General features: G+C 44.3%; 2 protein-coding genes, 1 long non-coding RNA gene and 1 other non-coding gene across 5 annotated transcripts; 1 reads left to right on the top strand and 3 right to left on the bottom strand.

The window, feature by feature from the left end:
* Nucleotides 1-36: 36 nt before the first annotated feature.
* On the bottom strand, nucleotides 37-11,074 carry oga (O-GlcNAcase). Of its 2 annotated transcripts, XM_037271652.1 has the most exons (19): nucleotides 10,570-10,738; nucleotides 10,184-10,235; nucleotides 10,015-10,112; nucleotides 9,801-9,931; nucleotides 9,025-9,196; nucleotides 8,843-8,941; nucleotides 8,477-8,761; nucleotides 8,245-8,403; nucleotides 7,978-8,162; nucleotides 7,498-7,746; nucleotides 7,179-7,382; nucleotides 6,800-6,974; nucleotides 4,854-4,907; nucleotides 3,571-3,656; nucleotides 2,411-2,515; nucleotides 2,210-2,301; nucleotides 1,898-2,090; nucleotides 1,656-1,815; nucleotides 37-1,560 (listed from the first exon to the last, which is right to left on the bottom strand). In XM_037271652.1, the coding sequence occupies exons 1-19, from the start codon at nucleotides 10,736-10,738 to the stop codon at nucleotides 1,424-1,426; spliced, it is 2,805 nt and encodes a 934-aa protein (XP_037127547.1). In that variant the 3' UTR covers nucleotides 37-1,423. The 2 variants fall into 2 exon arrangements, with proteins under 2 accessions (XP_037127547.1, XP_037127548.1); XM_037271653.1 differs by lacking the exon at nucleotides 4,854-4,907 and having other exon boundaries at nucleotides 1,424-1,560; nucleotides 10,570-11,074.
* LOC119134791 lies at nucleotides 5,249-19,517 on the top strand. Its single transcript, XR_005100395.1, has 3 exons — nucleotides 5,249-5,334; nucleotides 12,927-12,929; nucleotides 19,507-19,517. It is a non-coding gene; the product is annotated as an uncharacterized LOC119134791 (long non-coding RNA).
* On the bottom strand, nucleotides 11,694-19,009 carry pprc1 (PPARG related coactivator 1). Its single transcript, XM_037271589.1, has 14 exons — nucleotides 18,853-19,009; nucleotides 17,488-17,580; nucleotides 17,257-17,403; nucleotides 17,075-17,152; nucleotides 15,215-16,991; nucleotides 14,909-14,962; nucleotides 14,496-14,556; nucleotides 14,187-14,248; nucleotides 13,223-13,895; nucleotides 12,948-13,145; nucleotides 12,813-12,879; nucleotides 12,612-12,733; nucleotides 12,214-12,365; nucleotides 11,694-12,134 (listed from the first exon to the last, which is right to left on the bottom strand). Exons 1-14 carry the CDS (start codon nucleotides 18,934-18,936, stop codon nucleotides 12,034-12,036), a joined length of 3,669 nt encoding a protein of 1,222 aa, XP_037127484.1. The 5' UTR covers nucleotides 18,937-19,009; the 3' UTR covers nucleotides 11,694-12,033.
* On the bottom strand, nucleotides 12,433-12,573 carry LOC119135286. Its single transcript, XR_005100538.1, has one exon. It is a non-coding gene; the product is annotated as a small nucleolar RNA SNORA50 (small nucleolar RNA).
* Nucleotides 19,518-19,725: the final 208 nt, after the last annotated feature.

The following is a 19,725-nucleotide window of genomic DNA, read 5'->3' on the forward strand; positions in this document are numbered from 1 at the left end:
GTGCTTGTTTGTTCACTATACAGTTTTTAAAAAATAAAATAAAATTGGTAAACCCATCAGAAGGCAAAACCGAAATGAAATGGAAAGAACAAGACCTTAAATGCCACTTTGGTGACAAGATGGAATAACGGACTGCTGAGTGGCAGACATTCATGCTAAAGCGACTGTGCTAAAAAGAAAGCAAATCAGTAGGGAAAATCTTCAGAGGGAACAATCCTGTCGCACAGATCACATGTTGATGTGGACACCAGGTACTGATAAATGGTTGAGAAGTAACCGAGTAGTCATCCAATCAATGTAAAACACTGCACTGTTTATTTTTCCCCTACAAAAATGGGTAGGAACTCTAAAGATTTTTGGTCCTGTGGTAAATTTGATACTGAACTGGCTTGGGGAAATCTGAACGCTTTGGATCCTGCCCAGCATGCAATTCTAGAAAACGAAACTCAGACAAACTGCTCAAAACATTTCACTTACAAATGATCATAAACATTTGTTGTTGTTTTTTGTTCCATTGTTTTCTGTCAAAAGTGAAGTTATGGCCCTTGAGGACTTGATAAAAAGTTAACTGGCCCCTCATAGGACAAAGGTTCCCCATCCCCGGATTAGATCAGTAAACAATTTGGGAGAGAGAAAAACGTGAAAAAAAATCTCACAACCTAGGCTAATGTGTCATTTCACATAAATGGGGGTCTTCTGTGTGTGACACAATTTCCACAATCACCAAAGCCTTCTTGTATCAGCTTTAGAAGGTGTTGATAGAAGACACTGAGGTCTGTTAGAAACCTAAACATTAAAGAAAAACACCCAAAGGCAAAATGTACACAAGGGAAAACTGCAAAGCGTTGCGCATAAATTCACTATTGCTTCAAAAGACCACTTAAAAAGATGCACTCTGGTGTGCAATGATCTTGCAAGTTCAAACTGTGCACGTGTTTCCACTCAGTGCCACTTGTATGAAAAAAGTAAACCGCGGAACAATTGTGTCACCTCAATGAAACGTCTAGTACGTTACATTGTGAATGGTGTCATGCTGCCTTCATTTCACAGCTTTGTGTGTGTTTTTGCTGCAGACATTTCTGGCATAGGGTCATATGTATGTGATGTCTGCTGAAGGGGGGGGGGGGGGGCAGCAAATAACGATGTCACTTCTGGCCTCCTGGAGGTGTACAAATGTTGGGCCTCCAGATGGAACAAATGCACAGTCACACCTCCGATGTGACTCCTCTCCACTGATTGAGTCGACCTTGGCTTTGTTGGCCAGCAATCAGCTCACCCTTAAGAGGAGCGCAGGGCTTGGAAAATAAAACAGGTGTCCCTGCTGGCACAGGCGGTCATGTCGCTTTGAAACCATCATGGAAGTTGCGTCTTATGAAGGTTCTGTGTTGACCGCATCTTGCCCTCTCTCGCTCAGAACATTGCCTCATAAGCTTCGCCCCATTATGATGATATCTTTGGGAAAGCCCTCCATCTTGGCCACCTCAAAGCATCCCAGCTTACTGTAGAAGTCCAACATTCTCTTGTCAGTCTGGCGAACCTTACAGAAGGCACCTTGGGAGCCTGGATATAACAGACAAATGGCACAGGAGCATGTTTGTCACTTTTTGTGAGGAGTGTATGTTGGCGCTCGAGCAGTGATGATGGCCGCCACCTACCATTGGCCTTAAGGGAAGATAATAGGCATCCCATCATGCTTTTTGCCACACTGGGATCGGTGACCTTTGCATGAATGTCAACCTTGATGAGGGAGGGGAAGTTGGACAGGAACGATTCCGGAAGACCCTCCTCTTCCTCATGGAAACTCAAAATCATCTTCTGCGGAAACACAGTCAGAAAAGTAAGCTACGGAAGGTCACGTAACCTCGATGACAATAAAGCAGGGAGAACAAAAAGTTACCTCGGCCTCTGTGAGGTCCTTTTGACCATCAGGTTTGAGGTACTTCTCTTGCATAAAAGGAATCCAGCTCATCTCGCATTTCTTGATAAAGGGTTTGACGTCCACAGTGCCCAGAGCGTAGCCGCAGATGCCTTCATCATCCTCCAGCACAAAGCCGTAGTCCGGGCTCACAGACAGAAGACCTCCGACCAACCTTTCATAAAAATCATTCAAAGAATAAACTAAATATCTCAAAAATTTATATTTTTTAAAAAAGTACAATAAATATCGACTCCCCCCCCAATACGCGTTGCAAATAGAAATTACTCTTACTTGTCACTGATGAGGTCAGATTCCTGGTCTACAGAAGGTGCATCCTCCATTCCTTCATAGTACATTTCCTTACAGATTTTATACACTGAAGCCTGGAAAAGAAAGAGAGAAACACTTGGCTGTTACTTTTGAGGGTGGTTAAGCGGGGAATGGGAGCAACGGCAAAAGATTTTGCACGCATACAATTTAAAAACATCTCACCTCATCTTTGGCAAAGTAGGGCCTTATTGAATAGATTTTGGAGGTAGGCAGTGAGGGCGGAGGCTGGTAGAAAAGATCGTTTGCCCCATCTATTGGCAACAATCTCTGTGGGTGTCAGAAGAAAAGTGGTTCAGCTTCCTCAAGTGAGAGAGCGAGATGGAGGCTTTGGTGCTTTGGCCAACTGCATTTCTATTTGTATTTGCTACAATGAAACCACTGTTAAACCAAGAGGACGTGGAGGTCATGCACTCAAGGAAAGAGTTGAAAATGTATTAATATGATTCAGAGAAAAAAAAATAAGAACTCCCATTCCTTGATCTGACAGTGGGGCCACTGGAGCAAACCTCACCACAATGTCATTGTTACTTTTGGAGCAGAGCATGACAACCAAGCGCAGACTTTACAGCCTTCGAAAACAAGGGAGGTATTTGGTCTGACCAAGGTTTTACTTGCTAAAGGAGATGCTACCTTCCCTTGAGTAAGGCATCGCAATATTTCGCTGCGCAACCCTCCTGTTGAGAAAAAAAAAAGAATGATGCCTGCGCCGAGAGAACTCCAGGTGGGAAAACATACGTCAGATATGAACTAGGTGAGTTGGTCAATTGTAGGTCAGAGGACATTGGGCGTTTCATTGCTCTCCAAGGACGGAGATGTCGCTTTAGCCTGGACAGTAATGTTTTCCCCTGGAGTTTTCTCTTCCATTGCAAATGTGCATGCGAACTTGCTTGCGCGGAGATGCTTGCGCGGGCGCTCGCAAAGAACTGGCATGGGAATTTGTGCGCTTCCTGCAAAGAAATGAGATGTCATGAAAATAAAAAGTAAAAACGCTTTCCGTGCTCGCGTGTGCCGCCTGCGCTAAGGGAAGAGCAGCATCTCCTTGAGCAGTTGCTGAAAGAAATCCAGATGGATACATATTTGGACTGTACGTTTCAAATGACTGTTTAACAATGAATTAACCCCCCCTGCACACACCCCCCTCAAAAAAGAAAAAAAAAAAACTTAGGAGGAGTGACGGGGGTTGAATTCCACACTGTTCAACAATCAGCTCACCTTTGCCAAACCAAATCCCGTCATACCAGCACACATTCACCGTGGTTGCCTTTTGCTTACAACACTTTTTCTTTTCCATTGGATTGTGGTAAATTCGGTGCATTAGATACCTGGAACTCTCCTGCTAGACCTCCCCTAAAGGCCCACGGTTCTTGGTCTCCTTTAGGGAATTGTGCTGAGGACTGACTACGACACCCTGTTAGGAGCAGAGCCAAGCGGAGAGTGTTACCAAAGCACGGGGCTCTCGCACATGGGGGGGAATTCGTGGGGAGGAAGGAAGGGCAGTTATGTTTCTAAAAGCACAATTAATCAGAATTCAAGCAGTGACGAATAAACGGTGGCACCCCTTTTGGATTATTTTCGGTTGAAAAGAGGCTGAAGGAACCAAAGCTTACGTGACTACAGTAAGATCAAGGGGGCAAGTTATAAGATTGTGCAGGCCTGTAAAACCTGAATGCAGCCGAACACACTTTGCATGCTCCCCAAAATATGAATAAAGCTACCTTTCCTTGCCAAGAGACCAAACAACCTAACAGCATACTGTATTGTATGTAAGCTTCAGCTACCGTCACCCCCGCTGTGAAGTCGCAATTGTGTTCCCATCTGCCTTGTCACATGACTGGGGAGCGCGACTCATCAAACCACGACAACCAGTGAGGAGCCATAACGCACCTGTCCTGTCTGCTTACCATTCCAAAACAATAAAACGAAAGGGGGCGGACCAGATAGGACTACTATATAGCGACAGCATGTAAAAAAAAAGAGGGACTGTGACGACCCCGTTTCAATCTTTGTGAGCGGGTTGACGAGAGGCTCTGTCGTGTGACCAGACAAGTGGAGCGCGCCTGCGTGACCCCGAGCACAGCTTTACAAAACGTATCATGATGCCTAACGTGCTTTCGACACAGCGAGCAGATGCACCCACGGGGAGGAAAGCTGGAATTGCTTCAACTTCATACAATTCATATATATGTCCCACAATGAAAAAAAAAAAGTCTGAGTGCCTTCATCCAGATAATAAAGCTACAGATATAATGCAGCCCTTGCATGGCCCAATCTGACACAAGCATAACGGTCAGAACTACACAGATGGATGAGTAAGGTTAACTTTGGAAGCAAAGGCTAAATTCCCTTGAGTAGGTGCATCAGGCTGGTCTGAGCCACTTCTATAAGCCTACTGACAGAAACAAGTAAAAAAAAGCTCAAGTTAGAGAAGCTGCCGGGGAAAAATAAGAGAACATTTGGGAGTTAACACCCGCAGCTTAAAATCGCTGCGCAAAATATTTGACTTCATCCGGGGCGGGGCAGCCTCCTTTCCTCCAATTAATCTATCACAATTATCAGTGGCATTCAAGAAAAAGGCATGAATCCGTTTCGCCTGCACTGCACATACATCGGCCACTGTCGATCCAATAGCAGTAGAAACTTGTACTGTGGATTCTTCCATCTGTACATAGTGAAGGGAGAAAACAGTAGAAAATCATTATTAGTAGTTGAACTCAGTACAGAAAACAAGAAGGTTGCGACTAAGTGCCGGCTGCACGGCTTGCAGCATGACGACAAGAAGGGGGAAGGCAGTTATTAAACATGACAATCTGATCATGATTGCTGTTCTGTAACACAGTTACAGCGGTTTAGTGAATCCACTAAACCTTCACATTGTTTTGCTAGTGTGGGGGTTTGCTGCCTGCTGTGTACTGGAGTCCTCAGCTTTACTATATCGAACAGAAACCTGGAAATGAAACTGGGTTACAAGGAGTAACCTACAGGCCATGCTGGTGCTTCAGTCTACTGACAACACATTCAGGTTTGTGCCAATCTATGTTACTCAACTGGCACAGGGTGGACCATCTGACATAGACAAGCATTAAACAGTGAGCTCAACCCTAATAGACGCCTTGCTTGGATTAATGACTAGGGGTGTTGTGCATTTGATGAAATCGAATCTATCTAAAAACAATGTCTAGTTATGCAATTTGTATTGATAGTCATAAAAAATACTGTTCTTAAAATTTGTGTAAACAAACAAATCCCCCTCTAATAAACGCTCTGGCCCTAAAGAGAGGTTGAAATGTATAGTTAGGCAAATAAATGCCACTGAGGAAATAATAGCGTTTTGTTTTGCAAGATGGAATTCACCCTGATCCAGCCTTTTAAGTAACAAAGTAGTTAAATTAATTAAAAAAAATACAGATCTATGTTTTTGTTATGCACCAGAATGGCCTTCCATAGTCAGTGAATGATGTCCAAGCTCGCATGCGCGCTAGGGCGTGGAGGAAGGGGTTGCCCCACGGGTGCTCATTCCCACAGACAGAGATGGAAGTGAGTGGCTCTGTGTGGAAGTACAGTCATGGCAATACTGGATACACAGCAAGCAGCAGTAGCCCTTGATGGGTCCTTTGCCACTGAGATTTGGTCAAGTACAGGGAGGTGCTAGCGGCACAACCAGCATTTAGTCAGATTAAAAGAATAAAAAAATAATAATTTTGTAGGTAGGAATTGAGAGACCGCGATAGAGCTCTGGATGGGTAAGTCACGCATCCCACAGTGCACCGCAGTTTAATCGTAGAGCTAGAACTTCATTTTATCGTTATTTACTATTAAATGACAATGTAAGACGTGTCTCCAGCGGTGGGGAGGATGCGAGCAAACACGCCACATACCGTCAGTTCTCCATCCGTCTCGGATTTTAAAAAAATAATTATTACATTTGCGTGAAAAAAATCTAATCTGTAACCTAAATTTGTGACCTAGCTGCCAAGCCTTGGTATAATTGCAAGCTCTCATCTGTGTGGAGAAAGGGAAACTCAAAGACAAAACTGTTGCGGTCAACCATAGTTGAAGAAAAAAAAAAGACCTCCTGGCACTCGATCAATCAGTACTATCCAATATCCTGTCCAGCTTTTGCACGTATCTCATTATGTCCTTTCCATCAAAGTGATACGTGAATTCACTTGGACAGAAGGTTGAGGGACAAATGCAAATTTTATCACTTCGTTCCATTGTTAATAACTGGAATGCAGGTGCTGCTTTACTTCCAATTGAGCAGCGGGGAAGAGTCACGTGACCTGCGGAGCTCTATTGTGCTGCATCTTAAGCTAGCTAGAAGATATTATAACCTAATAATTATAAAGGCCACACATCCTGCATGCAGGATGACCATGTTCTTTCGTTACTTTTTTGATTTATGACCAAATTGATCTGTGAAACGGACTGCGAATAAGTCGCGACCCTGTTATGTATATGAACGAATAACGCATATATGCCTGCTGGGGTTTTATGACTAAATTTATCCTGCTCCTTGAGACAAAAGACCTGCGTAGTTGCGCTCATACACACCTAGCCACTGGACAAAGGACTTGACCATCGAAATGATGCTCTTGACGTCCCAGATGTAAGGGTAGAGGTCATACAGGATGGTGCGGTTGGCTGAATTGGACAGACGTGTGAACATCTGCATGACAGAGCAGCACATGTCCTCAAACTTCTCTGCTCTCAACTGCCATTCTGCAACCTGTAGGAGAAAACAGATCATGTTGACGCCAAAATCCACAATTGAAAGCTTTGTCATGCAAGTCTACTTCATCCCCAGTGGAGGCTACACCACCTGATGGACATTTTGGGAAGCACATATCAGCCATTTTGTTTTGCAACCTCAGAGCTAACCACTGGCTCTTGGATGAAAAGAAAAGGACACATTTCGAAAGAATGAACCGACCTTCTCGTCTTCTTTCATCTTGCAGTTGACGCTGACGACGCTGCTGTTGGCTCTCAGCCAGTTGAACTCTTTCAACATCTGCATGGCCTTGGGGCCGTGCTCGTAAGGCAGGTAGAAGAGTTCCGCCAGGAGGCACAGGTCCTCAATTGAGAGCGGCTCCACGGTGAACAACGGTTTCTCATCGGGACCAGGCGCAAATAAATCCTGAGGGGAATAAACCAAGGGAAATAAACACTTTAAGATAGCATTGGATCCCATCAATGTATACATTCAGCAATATAATAAGGTTTGTGAAGTGCTTCAAATCAGTCTGTGGCACCTGTTTGATTTGATCGTCAGTCTGCATGGGTGCAATATCGCTCCCAGAATCCTCCTGTATGGACTCTTCTGAAGACTTGGACTCTGCCAAGCTCTCCTTGTCTGTATCCATGGGCTTCAGATCTTCCGCCATCTTGTCAACCAAGACTGGGTCCTCGGGTTTCGGCTCAGGGTCCGCCTCCGCGTTTGGCTCTTCCTGCTTCTCCATCACCATCTCCATGGGCTCCTCATCAGAATCCTTCTTCTCCACCTCCATGGACACAACATTAGCATAGTTCCAAATCCAAAGAAAGACGCTCTTTTCAATTTCCAATTTAATATTTCCTCATAAAGTGGATGGATGGATTTATTAACTCAACTGTAGCAACTACCCATCAGCACTCAACACAAGCGAGTATTTGACTTGAGATGTTATTTGTGCAACACACCCGATAACTAAATTGCGATACTCTGATTGTTTCAAGCAGAAGCAAACCAATACCTCCTCTTCCTGCTCAGGTGTTTTTGGCATGGGGTGAGGTTCGAGTAGTTGAGGCGGCATGGCCGGAGACATTATGGGCTGCTGGAACACAGTGGTCACCGTGGTATCGGAGCACAGTGAGGGAGGGGCCATGGAGGACACGTCGATGACGGTACTTTTGGCACCGCTCTGAGGCACCTGTCGGCCTAAGAGAGATAAGCAAACCGTTTTGGTTCTAGTACTGCAACAAACCGGGAAGAGAAGCAAATTTTCAACTTGTTCTCTTACTGTTGTATTGATGAGGCACGACAAAGTCTCCAAGCCACTCAGTGAGAGCCAGTTTCAGGGCCAGTTGGGGACTGTACAGCATGTCTGTCTCCAGTTCTTCATCACTGCCCTCGTTCTCCAATTTAATCTGGATGGAAACTGTGCTGTCCTCACCGTCCGCTGAGAAGAGGCGAAAGGATTAATGATGCTGCATTGTAAAGAACACACTTTTACTGAAATGGATCATACGTACTCATGACCACATCCTTGCGCACTCCATTCATGTTAGACTTATACCAGGTGGCCAGAGTGTGGATGGCAACAAAGTTGGACTCAAACTCGCAGTTGGGGTTGGTGAGGACTCCCTTCAGTCTGGGGATGAGCTCTGTGGAGCGGCCCTTGTAAGGACCCAAGAAGAGCCTCTTCTGGTCGTAGTCATTGGCGTGGATGTTGTCCCAGATCACAGGGGCTCTTCTTAAAATCTTAGACACTTCTTCTATAGACTCAACTGTGATGTCTTTGGATACCACTTTGGGTCCTGTGAACAGACACGCCTTGTGAGCAGCAACTTCAAAAATGCAACTGGAATAACGCTTGTGAGAAAGTGTGTCACACGTGCCTGTCCACAGAATATCAATGCCAAGCAACAGCTTCTCTCCTACTGTGTGAAGGTAGGGAGACTGAGAGACATTTGGATAGCAGAAGGTTCCACAGTACTCTGCAAATGAGGACAATAATAAAGCTAATCAATACCGAGGCTAAAGGACATTAGCATGTAATTGCAGATCGTTCAACTTATACCTGTGGGACAAAACAAGAAGGTTTCAGGCTCTCCGAGGTACTGGTAGATTTCATTGGTGATGGACACCTGAGCGTGTGCAAATGAGCTGAACACTTCCTTATCGGCAGGGCACATGTTGTGGTCGATGTCGTCAAAAAGTAAGGCGAATGACTTGCAACCAAAGTGTGTCACCTTATTAATAGAGATGGAGCTTGTTAATAATAGCCAACAATAAAGTGGTACCTCAAATGCATTCAAAATGCAGTTTGACCAAAACAGCAAAAGAACACCTTCAATGCTGAACATGTACCGTATTTTCCGGACTATAAGGCGCACCTAAAAACCTAAAATTTTCTCAAAAGCCGACAGTGCGCCTTATAGTCCGGTGCGCCTTATATATGGACCAAATTCCAAAATTTAAACTGGCCCGAAGCATTGTGTCATGAAATCAATCATAAGTGGCCCGCTGAAGACTATGAATCATGAATCAAAAAGACTATGGATCATTATTTTGTGATTATTAAGTAATTTGTTGTGTCTGAAGTTGAAATATAAAAGATAAAATAGAGAATGATTTGATTTGGATTAAAAATCTGACATGATGCATTAATGGTGCGCCTTATAGTCCGGTGCGCCTTATATAAGGACAAAGTTTTAAAATGGGCCATTCATTGAAGGTGCGCCTTATAGTCCGGTGCGCCTTATAGTCCGGAAAATACGGTAATTGCCATTGAGTTGTATTATTTTGGTTTGTTTATTTGTTTTTAACAAATAGTGTCAAAACATGTTGCAATACCTGGTCCAGTTTCCTCTTGAGTGCTGTGACCTCTTTCTGATTGGAGAAAGTAATGTCAAGTCCAGGAGAAATGGCATATATGAACTCAATGCCATACTCTTTGGCAGCTCCGATTAGTGTCATAAGTTGTTCTGGGAAACAAAAACAAAAAACACATTTAACCCATACGTTTACAACTAAGTGACTTATTTCCTCATCTGCTCTCAATCGTCACCTGCTTCCTCCACGGAGTACAACTCCCTCCAGAACATTCTGTGTTTGTAGTCATCTTTGGGCGCATAAAGGTATGTATTCAGTCCCCATTTCTGCTGTCTATTAAACATAGTGACAGCAATTATTAGAATGGATGAAAAAAACACAATCAAAATAAGCAAGATATTTACCTCCTGAACAACTCTTTCCTCTGTTCCATTGTCCATGGTCGTCCATAAAAGCCTGCAATGGCAAACCATGCAATTCACTTTTCATACCGTGCTGCTAATTGAGGCTTTCTTCGCTCCTTTGTGTTAGTCCAAGAATTTGACTCATCATTATATTAAACGCGTTATTTAATAAATAAATCCAGTGCATGTGTCAGGAATGACAACGACCGAGCCAAAACAAATAAGAAGATTGTGGCAACAATGAGATGGGTGTAATGCCGATTGACAATAGAGAAACCTTTATTTATTTTCTGGTCAAATACGCAATTACATAGATCGCTTGTTCAGCACAGAATACGATTAACTAATCTTTTATTGCAATTCCAAAATGCTCATCACACAAATACCTTCCACTACACCACTGATGAATTTTCTGTGGCCCGTCGATTCCACTATGATTCCGCCGGACTCTTCCAACAGGCCGGGACCCTCGGCACAAGCCTCTCCTGAGACTGGGCTGGGGCTCGGTTCGGCTTCCACGGGTGTCCTCTCCAGCGTCTTATCTTTTTGGACCATTTTCAAAATGGTAGAAAACTCTTAGAAACGAGTGAAATTCTTGAAATCCAAGAAAAGCGTAGCTTATAAATGGGCAAGTCAATCGCGTCACGGTCGAGGCAGACAGCAGGTCTGGTGTTGCTCAGTTAAGCGAGCCTACCAGAACGGTCGAATAGCCGCGACTAACTTAATCGGAAACTCGTTCAGATCTGACAAAACAACTTTTTGATGTTAATATAAAATGAACCGCAATCCATTTTTGTATAATCCTCGCGTTCGGTGCTCTCTGGTGTATTTGCCCTGTTTTTTCCCTACAGTTCTTCCTGTTTACACGCAGTGCGCATGTTCGCTAGACTAGTTTAAACCAGTCAAAACCAGATCTGACCAAGAAAATGCACAAAGACACTTATTGGTCAAGATAATTCCCGTATCTGATCGCCAACCCTGAAAACAAAGATATTAACGTACACATTTCCGTGGTGCAACCTATTTTCTTTTAGTCTGGATATTTCTGTAACGGTTAGGTTCAGCAAAGAACATATTCGGTTTCGACACAATAAGATTTAAATGTGGCGATTAATGCGGACATCCTACTGCGAAAACAAATCACTACCTGCACGTGTTTTGTTCGCCATCGAGCTGTTCATCTAGCGCGCATCGATTATCTTTGGATGCTCGGCCCATATAAGGAATGGAGCAGAGAGCCAATGTTTGAAAAAGGTTTAGCCCTTCTCTCAATGGTATGAATATCTTGTGCTGAGTTTGTCAGTATTTTTCACCTTTCAGTATCTAACATATGGGGTAGAGTTGAAAAATAATCAGGTGTCGATCATTTGTCATACACTTGCGGGCACACCCTTGCAACCTCACGCCAATCCACCTAGAGAAATAATACCAGTATCAAATAATCACACTGCAGTGTACAACAGTGGAAGGGAAAGTAAAGTTGACATGCTTATAAGACCAAAGAAGACAGTTCAGGTTCACGGTTTTAATTGCTGTTTGCAGTACACGTGAATATAATACATCCTTTCACAACATTTGAGAGCCCCAATTGGTTTGCTCTTTAAAAGTGATTCTCTCCAGACATTTTGTTTTTAAATTTTAAGATAAACATTTAAAAAAGTCACATTTTGCCTTTTTTCTTTTTTTTTAAATGTCTTTTACTCATTTAATTATACAGCTCTTCAATAGAAGGTATTAAACTTGCCCAGACAAAAGACATTGAAACAACAAAAATACAATGCCACAACAAACTGAAAAGTCAAGTTTAGCTCTCGAGGTAAGTGTTGGCTGCTCCCTGCGACAGCCTCCTGTTACCTCTTCAGACTCTGCTGCGCCTGCTTGAGTAAAGTGTCGAAGTCTAGTGTCTTCAGCTTGCCTTTTGCAAATCCAGGGTCATAGTCTCTGTTAGAATCTGAAATGCAACACGGGCAGAGGATTAAAATTTAAACGACCGGCACAAATAGGTTGAGGCCATCTATCTTTTGTACTACCTAGGTCAGCATAGGTGGTTTTGCAGAACTGCCTTCTTCCACCAAAGCACAAATCAAAGGGCAGCTCATCAGCCTTACGCAGCTTGCTTCCATTTTCAATGGCAGTGAAAGCATCCTTGGTGCTGTAGTAAGTCACAAACCCATAGTTGTCCCTGTAATAGGCATTTGCATTAGATTCGATTGACAGATGACGACTTCACTTCATGATTTGGCATTTGAAGCTGTGGCTTGCTTTTAAAAGAGCAACCTGGGATGTTAACCAGGATGCCCCAGTTATGAGCAGGCCTGCTTATGCTTTAGCATTGTATCTTGACCCTTGAATGTCACAGAAGAGACTAAAAGGGTTCAGTAACAATGCAAGTAAAACAAGGCAAAACAAGAACCAAGGAGCCGCTCACCCTTGCTCCCTAAAGTGCAGAGTGCAATCCTCCACTTTGCCAAAGTAGGAAAAACGCTCTCTGAGCTCCTTCTGAGTCATTGTGCCTCGAATCCGACCAACGTAAACAACCCGCCGCTCCTCCTGTGAAGTGGATTTTCAAAATAAAGTTAGTAACATAAAGCACTTTGCAATATAGCAACAGGACAATTTGCAAGCTTACAATGGCTTGGTCTTTGCGAGACTTCACATCCTCAGCAGAGTACCCGTACGCCCTTCCATACGAAGGACTAAAGAAAGACCACCTTTAGTCAGGTTCAACCAAGTATGAGAAAAGTATGTAACTGCTACACTGTACCTATAAACTGATCTGTTTTTTCTCCATGGCGCTCGACTCTGGGGGGATTGTGACCGCGATCTTGATCGACTCCAAGAACCAGAGTGAGAGGAGGAATACGAGTATTTTCTCCTCCTGGGAGGAGAGCGGGAGACGGAGGACCGTGAAGACGAGCGAGATGAGGAGCTGGATCTGCTGCGAGAGTGGCAATGACGAAACCTAAAGAGGAACAGGAGGAAGATGAACTCTGATGAGTCGCAAGCCAAAAGAAATTCAGATGACAGAGTGGATCTAACCTTTTCTTGGATGGCAAGCGGGATCTCGATCTAGACTGAGATGAGCACGAATCAGACTCTGAGCCACTGGATACAGATGGCGAGCGTTGGGATCTTCGTTTTCGCCCCCTCCGTTTGGGGCTGGGACTGTGAGAGGAAGGCTGGCAATGATATGACCTTTCAAAAGGCTTCTTCCCAAGAGCTGTTTCGGCTGATTCGTTCTCCTGACGTGCTGGAGAAGCTTCCGGAGTCTCCAGAACAGAGGATGCCCCCATCCCATGAATGTTGTTATTTAAAGCCTCAGGAGTTGGTGAAGATGCTTGCGTGTTTAAATTTGATCGGTGGGTCGTGTCCTGTATGCATGGAGGTGCCGTCGTGGCTGGAGCCGGGTTCCTTATGGGTTTGATTGTGATCTGCTGTTTGAGATTCCAGCGGTTGCCTGCTCCTCCAGTAGAAACATCTCTGCTGGGGAGGCAGTAATCGTGATCCATGCACACCACACTGTAAGGCACAGTGGCGGTAGCCGCTGTGGGCTTGGCACGAAATTTGGCTGAGGTCAAAGGGCGGGCCTCTATTTGAATGGCCTTGGAGAGGTTTGTTTTGGTCAACTCTGTGGACTTTGCCTTTCCCAGCAGAGAAATGGAGGCTAGAGGTTTCCACATCTGGTGTGGAGGCGTGGCTGGAGGAGTCAAAGCTAAAGAATAAAAAACAAAAAAGTGCATCATGACTACAGCAGACAATTAAGAGCAGTTGGCCAAATGCTAATCTGAAGATAGAGGGGGAAAAAAAGTCAGTACGACTCAACCGAGCCGTCAGAATACATGTTAGTGTGGTTAATCTTAATTTCAGCCGGCATCAAATTAAATGTGTGTGTTTTTGGGTCACTCCTGTGTCAAGGCAGTACTACTTGGCTGGCTTGCGTTTGGAGGTTCCACTGTCAGTCTAACTTGTGTTTTAAATAGTCCAGATACTTCATACAAATTACCTGCAGGGCTTGAGAGATCACTGACACGCTCCACAACAGTTCTTTCGCGTGGAAGTTCGAAACTAAAAAGTCAGAACAAAAGTTGTTAATCCTTCTCATCGATTTGCTGGGACGAGAACTGTGGTATAACTTTCGGTTTGTATCACAGTGTCGAAGCCCAATTCAAAGACATTACTGAGTCTCGCCATGAACGGTAGGTCTTGGCAAACCAAAAAAAAAAAAAAAACAGTGGCGTTACGGCAACCACATGCGTACACTTTAGACTCCATCACACCCACAGAGCAGCGTGATGGCTGTAGGGTAACTCACCCAGAGTTTCCTACAGCTGCTGCTCTACCAGAGACCTCCGGTACACTTTGTTGCTCTTTGGCTGAAGAGAGATAAGAAGAATAAGAAAATGGCAGGAGAGATTTATGAGCGGATACGAATGTAAGTTCAGCTCAAGTGTCACAACCAGCCACGGCTTTGAAAGACTCAATAATACACTGACTGACACTATTAAATGTAAATATTGGAGTCCAGTTGCCGTATACCCAATGTGAGGTTGAGCTTTGTACATCCACCAACAAAGACGGCATGATGAGAGTTAAATGGATTTGCAGACTGGGTAGAATTCCACAACACAAAGCAGCTTCACTGGCCCCACAAAACCAACGTTAAAAGAAAAAGAAAAAAATGCAGACCAGGGAATGTGGACTAGTAAAGGGGATTAGTTTACTCACCTTGCGTTTCCTCAAACTGTTCCAGCAGGCTGGTTAGATCAGTTGCCTCAATACCTACAGTACAGAAATTGATGTATGATTAAAACCACAAATAATAGACCGACAAACGGAGACAATCGAGGGAAAGGTTATGTCACGTGTTGTGATTACTTTAAATCCAAACCCATTTCTGGATTTGGACATATGAAGAGGGATTTGAGTCGGCACATGCCATTGTCTGTTAGCTGTTGAGATGTTCAAATTTGCAGAACAGTTTAACTCGTTTATAACTATTGAGAGACATTTGGGTGCAACCGACAAGCTCACCCATTTCCGTGGTGAAGGACTCAATCAACTCCTGCGTGGGACTCTTTGTCTTTGCAGCTTCAATTTGCGTCACGACTCGTGATTTTGGTTTAAGCACAACCAGGTTTGATTTAAGACTTGATGATGCCATGGGGCGAAGGGAAGGAGTCGAACAAGATTTGACATTCGTTGTCAAGGCCTTTGCGGTCGTGCCGTGATTGTTTGAGGAAGGCGTGGAGTGAGGAATGACCTCAGGCACATTCTGGCAAACTGGGGCCGTCTGCAGTGGACCGGGGACAGGAATGGTCGCGCCAGAGGTGCACTGGATTGTCTCTGTAGTTGCTTTGACAAGTTGTGATCTCCTCTCATTGACTTGTGTTTTGTCTTCTGACAGTTTAGGACATTTGTCTGTAGGTTGGCTCGAGACTTGTTTTGACACTTCTGATTGTGCAGGGACAGCATTACAAGGTTTTTTGGTTGAGGCCATCATGTAGGCGGGTGGCACCAACAGTGCCTCCGGGGTGGGTGGGGCACAGGGTCCCCGAGGTTGCCAGGCCGGTTTGACCTCAATCTCCTTTTTAGCAGCTTGAAAGGTGGACCACCGAGGGTCCCTGGGGCTGGGTTGAGGCAAGCAGGGGATAGGGGGCAATTCTTTGGGCGGCTCCGGAAGGCTGGGCCACTTGGTGCTGTTATCGCCTTGTTTATCCACCGCAACGGGCTTCTTTTGTTGTCGCAGTCGTCGGTACTCGGCCAGACTGAGGGACTTGGGCTTTGGCTCTGGAGCTGCAGGAGTCTCAGGAAGGAGGGGCTCATCTCCGGTCAATGTCAACTTTAGAGCACCTGCAGGGTTGCTGGAAGACATTGAGGAAGGTTGGCTGGAGAGCTCATCAGGAGCTCGGGACATTTTATCCTGCTGCTGGGAGGAGACTGCTGGGGCTGGATTTCCAGAAAGGCCAGCTTTTAACACTACTGTGGGCTGTGGCGACACAAACGTCGGAACAGATTTTGCACTCGATTCAGGGGTCATAGTGGAGATTTCTGCTTGCGATTCACTTTGCTGTGGCATTACTTCCCTAGGTTTTAAAGAGGGAGGTGCAGGGCCAGCTGGAGCCATGGGCCCTTTGTTCTTCTTCTGTTCCTTGAGCCGCTTCTTTTCAGACTTCTGGATTAATTCTTGCTTTTCATTTCTTGTCGCGGCACTTCTGAGGACTCTTCCCTCCACCGGAGGGCAACGTTTCTTACATTTCTTCTTCTTTTTCTTACGAGATGGCCTTCTTTCTATCGTATTTTCCTTATGCCCTTTTCTTTCTTTCCCATCTGAACATAAACCTGTCATTTTCACCGGAGCCGGACAGAATGATTCATCAACATCATCAACAACAATATGTTCCGAGCTGTCAGAAGCTATTTCTTCCTCATCGTCTGCCCTTAGCTTATGAGCTGTAGACTCTTCAAGTGGCAGAGGAACTGGGAGGTCTTGGACAGCGAGGATGGGCTCCCCGTTTTCACCCTGATCCACCACCTCCAGTAAGATTCCGCCTGCTGGCAACATCTGCATGCCTTCATCATCCTCCATGCAAATGGTCATGCAGTATGGATGCATATGTTTGACCAAGTCACCCAGACTAACAGAAAGGCCGTTGCCACTCTCCTGCTCAACGGTGACAGGAGACGGAACAGTTGAACCGTCTAAGTCTGTCAAAATGTGGTCAGAAGGTAAACTGGTCAGCGTGAGAGAACCAGCATCCTCTTCCTCCCCGTCACTTCTTTGCAACATGTCTCTCATCATGCGGAGGTTCTGAGTACAAATAGGAGTGAGTTGTTAAAACCTAAATGGGTATGCAGTGGGAGGATATCCACCGTTTGTGGGGCAAGTGCTACCTTTCCAGTCGATAGTGGTCTTGAACAAAACAAGTCTTTCTCTGGAGTGGACCGTGGCAGACAGAGTAATCTCCTGAGCTACAATGTGCAGGGGGGGGTTGCAAATTAAATCAAATGTACGAAGCCTTGTGTCATTCAATCTCATTGTGAACACAGGGCATGCATGACAGATGTGCACTGACCGGCGAGTGTTCTCTGCCCTGACCCGACAGCAGGTCCGACTCAGGGAGCGTGTCAAACGGAGACGGGTTCTCATCATCCATATTGTCGAGTACGTCCGCAAGAGTGGTTAACAGCGTGGCTTCACTGTTCTCGTCTAGGCCTTTAGTCTAAATGATAATAATAGTCAAAGGTGTCAAGACAACAATAAAACATGTTAATTTAGGGAAGGTCGTTGGATCATGTGGACTTGCCTCTACGGACGATGTGTCAAAGATGGAAAGAATGGAAGAGTCCAAGCAGCTCTGAAGATCGTCCAATGTTTCCCCAGAGCAAAGCTCAGCGGTCTGAAAGATAACAGAGATGACATCAATTTGAAGCCCATTTTAAATAACCTACATGACACTGCATTTACATGATGGGTTGCTGACAGTACACTTGTAAACATTTGTTTTAAAATATTGGCCTATTGCTGAAGTTATCTATTAAATCTGTTAATTTTGAAACATTTTCCATGTATCTTTCCCATATTAATATTGTGCAAATGTAAATAAATTTCGCGAACAGCCTGCACATTTCGTCTGGATGGATTTGCCACGTGTTTGCGTCTACACATGCGCTATCATTGTTTGGACATGTTTGATCCTGCACACTCGCCGTCCACATGGCGGAAGTCGCGCACCCACGTGTACAACACACCCTTATTGATATTTTGGACTATGTCCAAATAAAATATTTTGGCATTAGTACATGAATGCATACAGCGTCAAATAGCAGGAGAGAATTTTCCAAACAATCAGTCTCGGGTAGATTGGTAACATGGCAAATGTGATTCAACAGCACCGTAGCATACGCGACTGCTTTTTTATTAGCACATAAACGGTAATAATTTATGGTGCTATGGCCAAATAATGATGGCCAAAATGTGCTGCCTTAACTGCAATGTCGTTCGACGTGTACAACAACCGCAACGTCGCTAAAATGATGACACAGCACTGCAGCAACCTGGCATGAAGCCGATGAATCCGCCACGATTCAATTCATAACCATCCAACGAACTATGAATCGAATATAAACTATTCCACGTGAGTCTGCTTTTATCGAGGGAATCGCAATGCTAGCAAGCTACTTTGTTAGCTAGCACGTTGTCGTGCTGTCAACACGTGTGAATGAATCAACAGTAGCGGTAGTACCACAACCAGATACTATTTATTTGAATTAAAATCATAAGAACGCAACGTACATAAAAGCTAGGTCTGCAGACTATAACATAATACGACTGTCACGATAAATGTTAGGCCATTTTAAAACATTTTTAGGGTTTAAAGGAGCTGTGGAACCGGCGTGCCCAAAGCTAGTCAATGTGACTCATACGACGTTTGCCACACTAAAAAGTGTCATTAATATATAGAGAAAAAGAGCGACATGCATTTTATAATAAACCCTAAAAAAAATTAAGTGGTCTTTCAAAAAATTCGATATGGTGACTTCTGGGTAGCATCCACGTGTCACTTCGGCATGAGCACTGTTCAACGTGTGCATTGCAGCGTGCAGGAATACAGCCCAACAGTCCTAAGAATGAATGACTATAAAGAAGTTAAAACACATAAGTTCATTACCACGCCGCCGAGTGTATCCAAAGGATAAAAATCCATATTGCACGTCGTTAAAGTCTCCTCGCTTGCGCCCCACCGCACCGCCATCTTGCAAGTTTACTCTCTACCAGCACATGAGTGTGGGGACTTTGGCCAATGAAAATGAGCCGGTAGGAGATGCATGTTCCCGGTAAAATGACGCAAAATGACGCAAAACAAGGGGTCAAAGGTAAGCTAGTCACGTTTTGTAGTTCTTTCCCCTCACCCAATTACCGTTCAGAGTGGAGAAACTACAAAACCCGTTTTTGACGAATTTATCGAACATGCGCAACTTTGAACCCCCTTTCCATTTCTCTCTCTCTCTCTCTCTCTCTCTCTCTCTCTCTCTCTCTCTCTCTCTCTCTCTCTCTCTCTCTCACACACATACACACACACACTATTTAAAAATATGAGGCTTGTAATGCATTATTTTTAGAATCTAAAATTATTCACCATTTGCTTAAAAATGCTTTCTGTATCATATTATATCTTTGTTTTTAATCACAATTGTACATATGTCTTGCATTAAGATGAAGGTGAAAGGAACAAACACATTTTACATGAACTTTTCAGATTGATTGTTTGTTCAAATCAGGGAGTCAGTGTAGGAATTGCTTGTGTTTGCGTTATAACCGAGAGATTGTCTTAAATTTTTATTTGTTTTTTTCTTTTTGTATCCTAATTTTTAACCTTTTATTCTGTTGACTGCTAAAGCTCAGAGCGGCCCATTTATTGTGTTGTGATTACATAGGTTGTTTTTCTGCTCTTGTTTTATATTCCGTTTGAGTGAGCGAATTAACTTGCACGTCCTGTTTCCCCGCTCTCTCCTCTTGTGGACAAGTCCGACCAGTCTGCTTC

The sequence above is a fragment of the Syngnathus acus genome, chromosome 15, assembly GCF_901709675.1.
Source record: "Syngnathus acus chromosome 15, fSynAcu1.2, whole genome shotgun sequence".
NCBI lineage: Eukaryota > Metazoa > Chordata > Actinopteri > Syngnathiformes > Syngnathidae > Syngnathus > Syngnathus acus.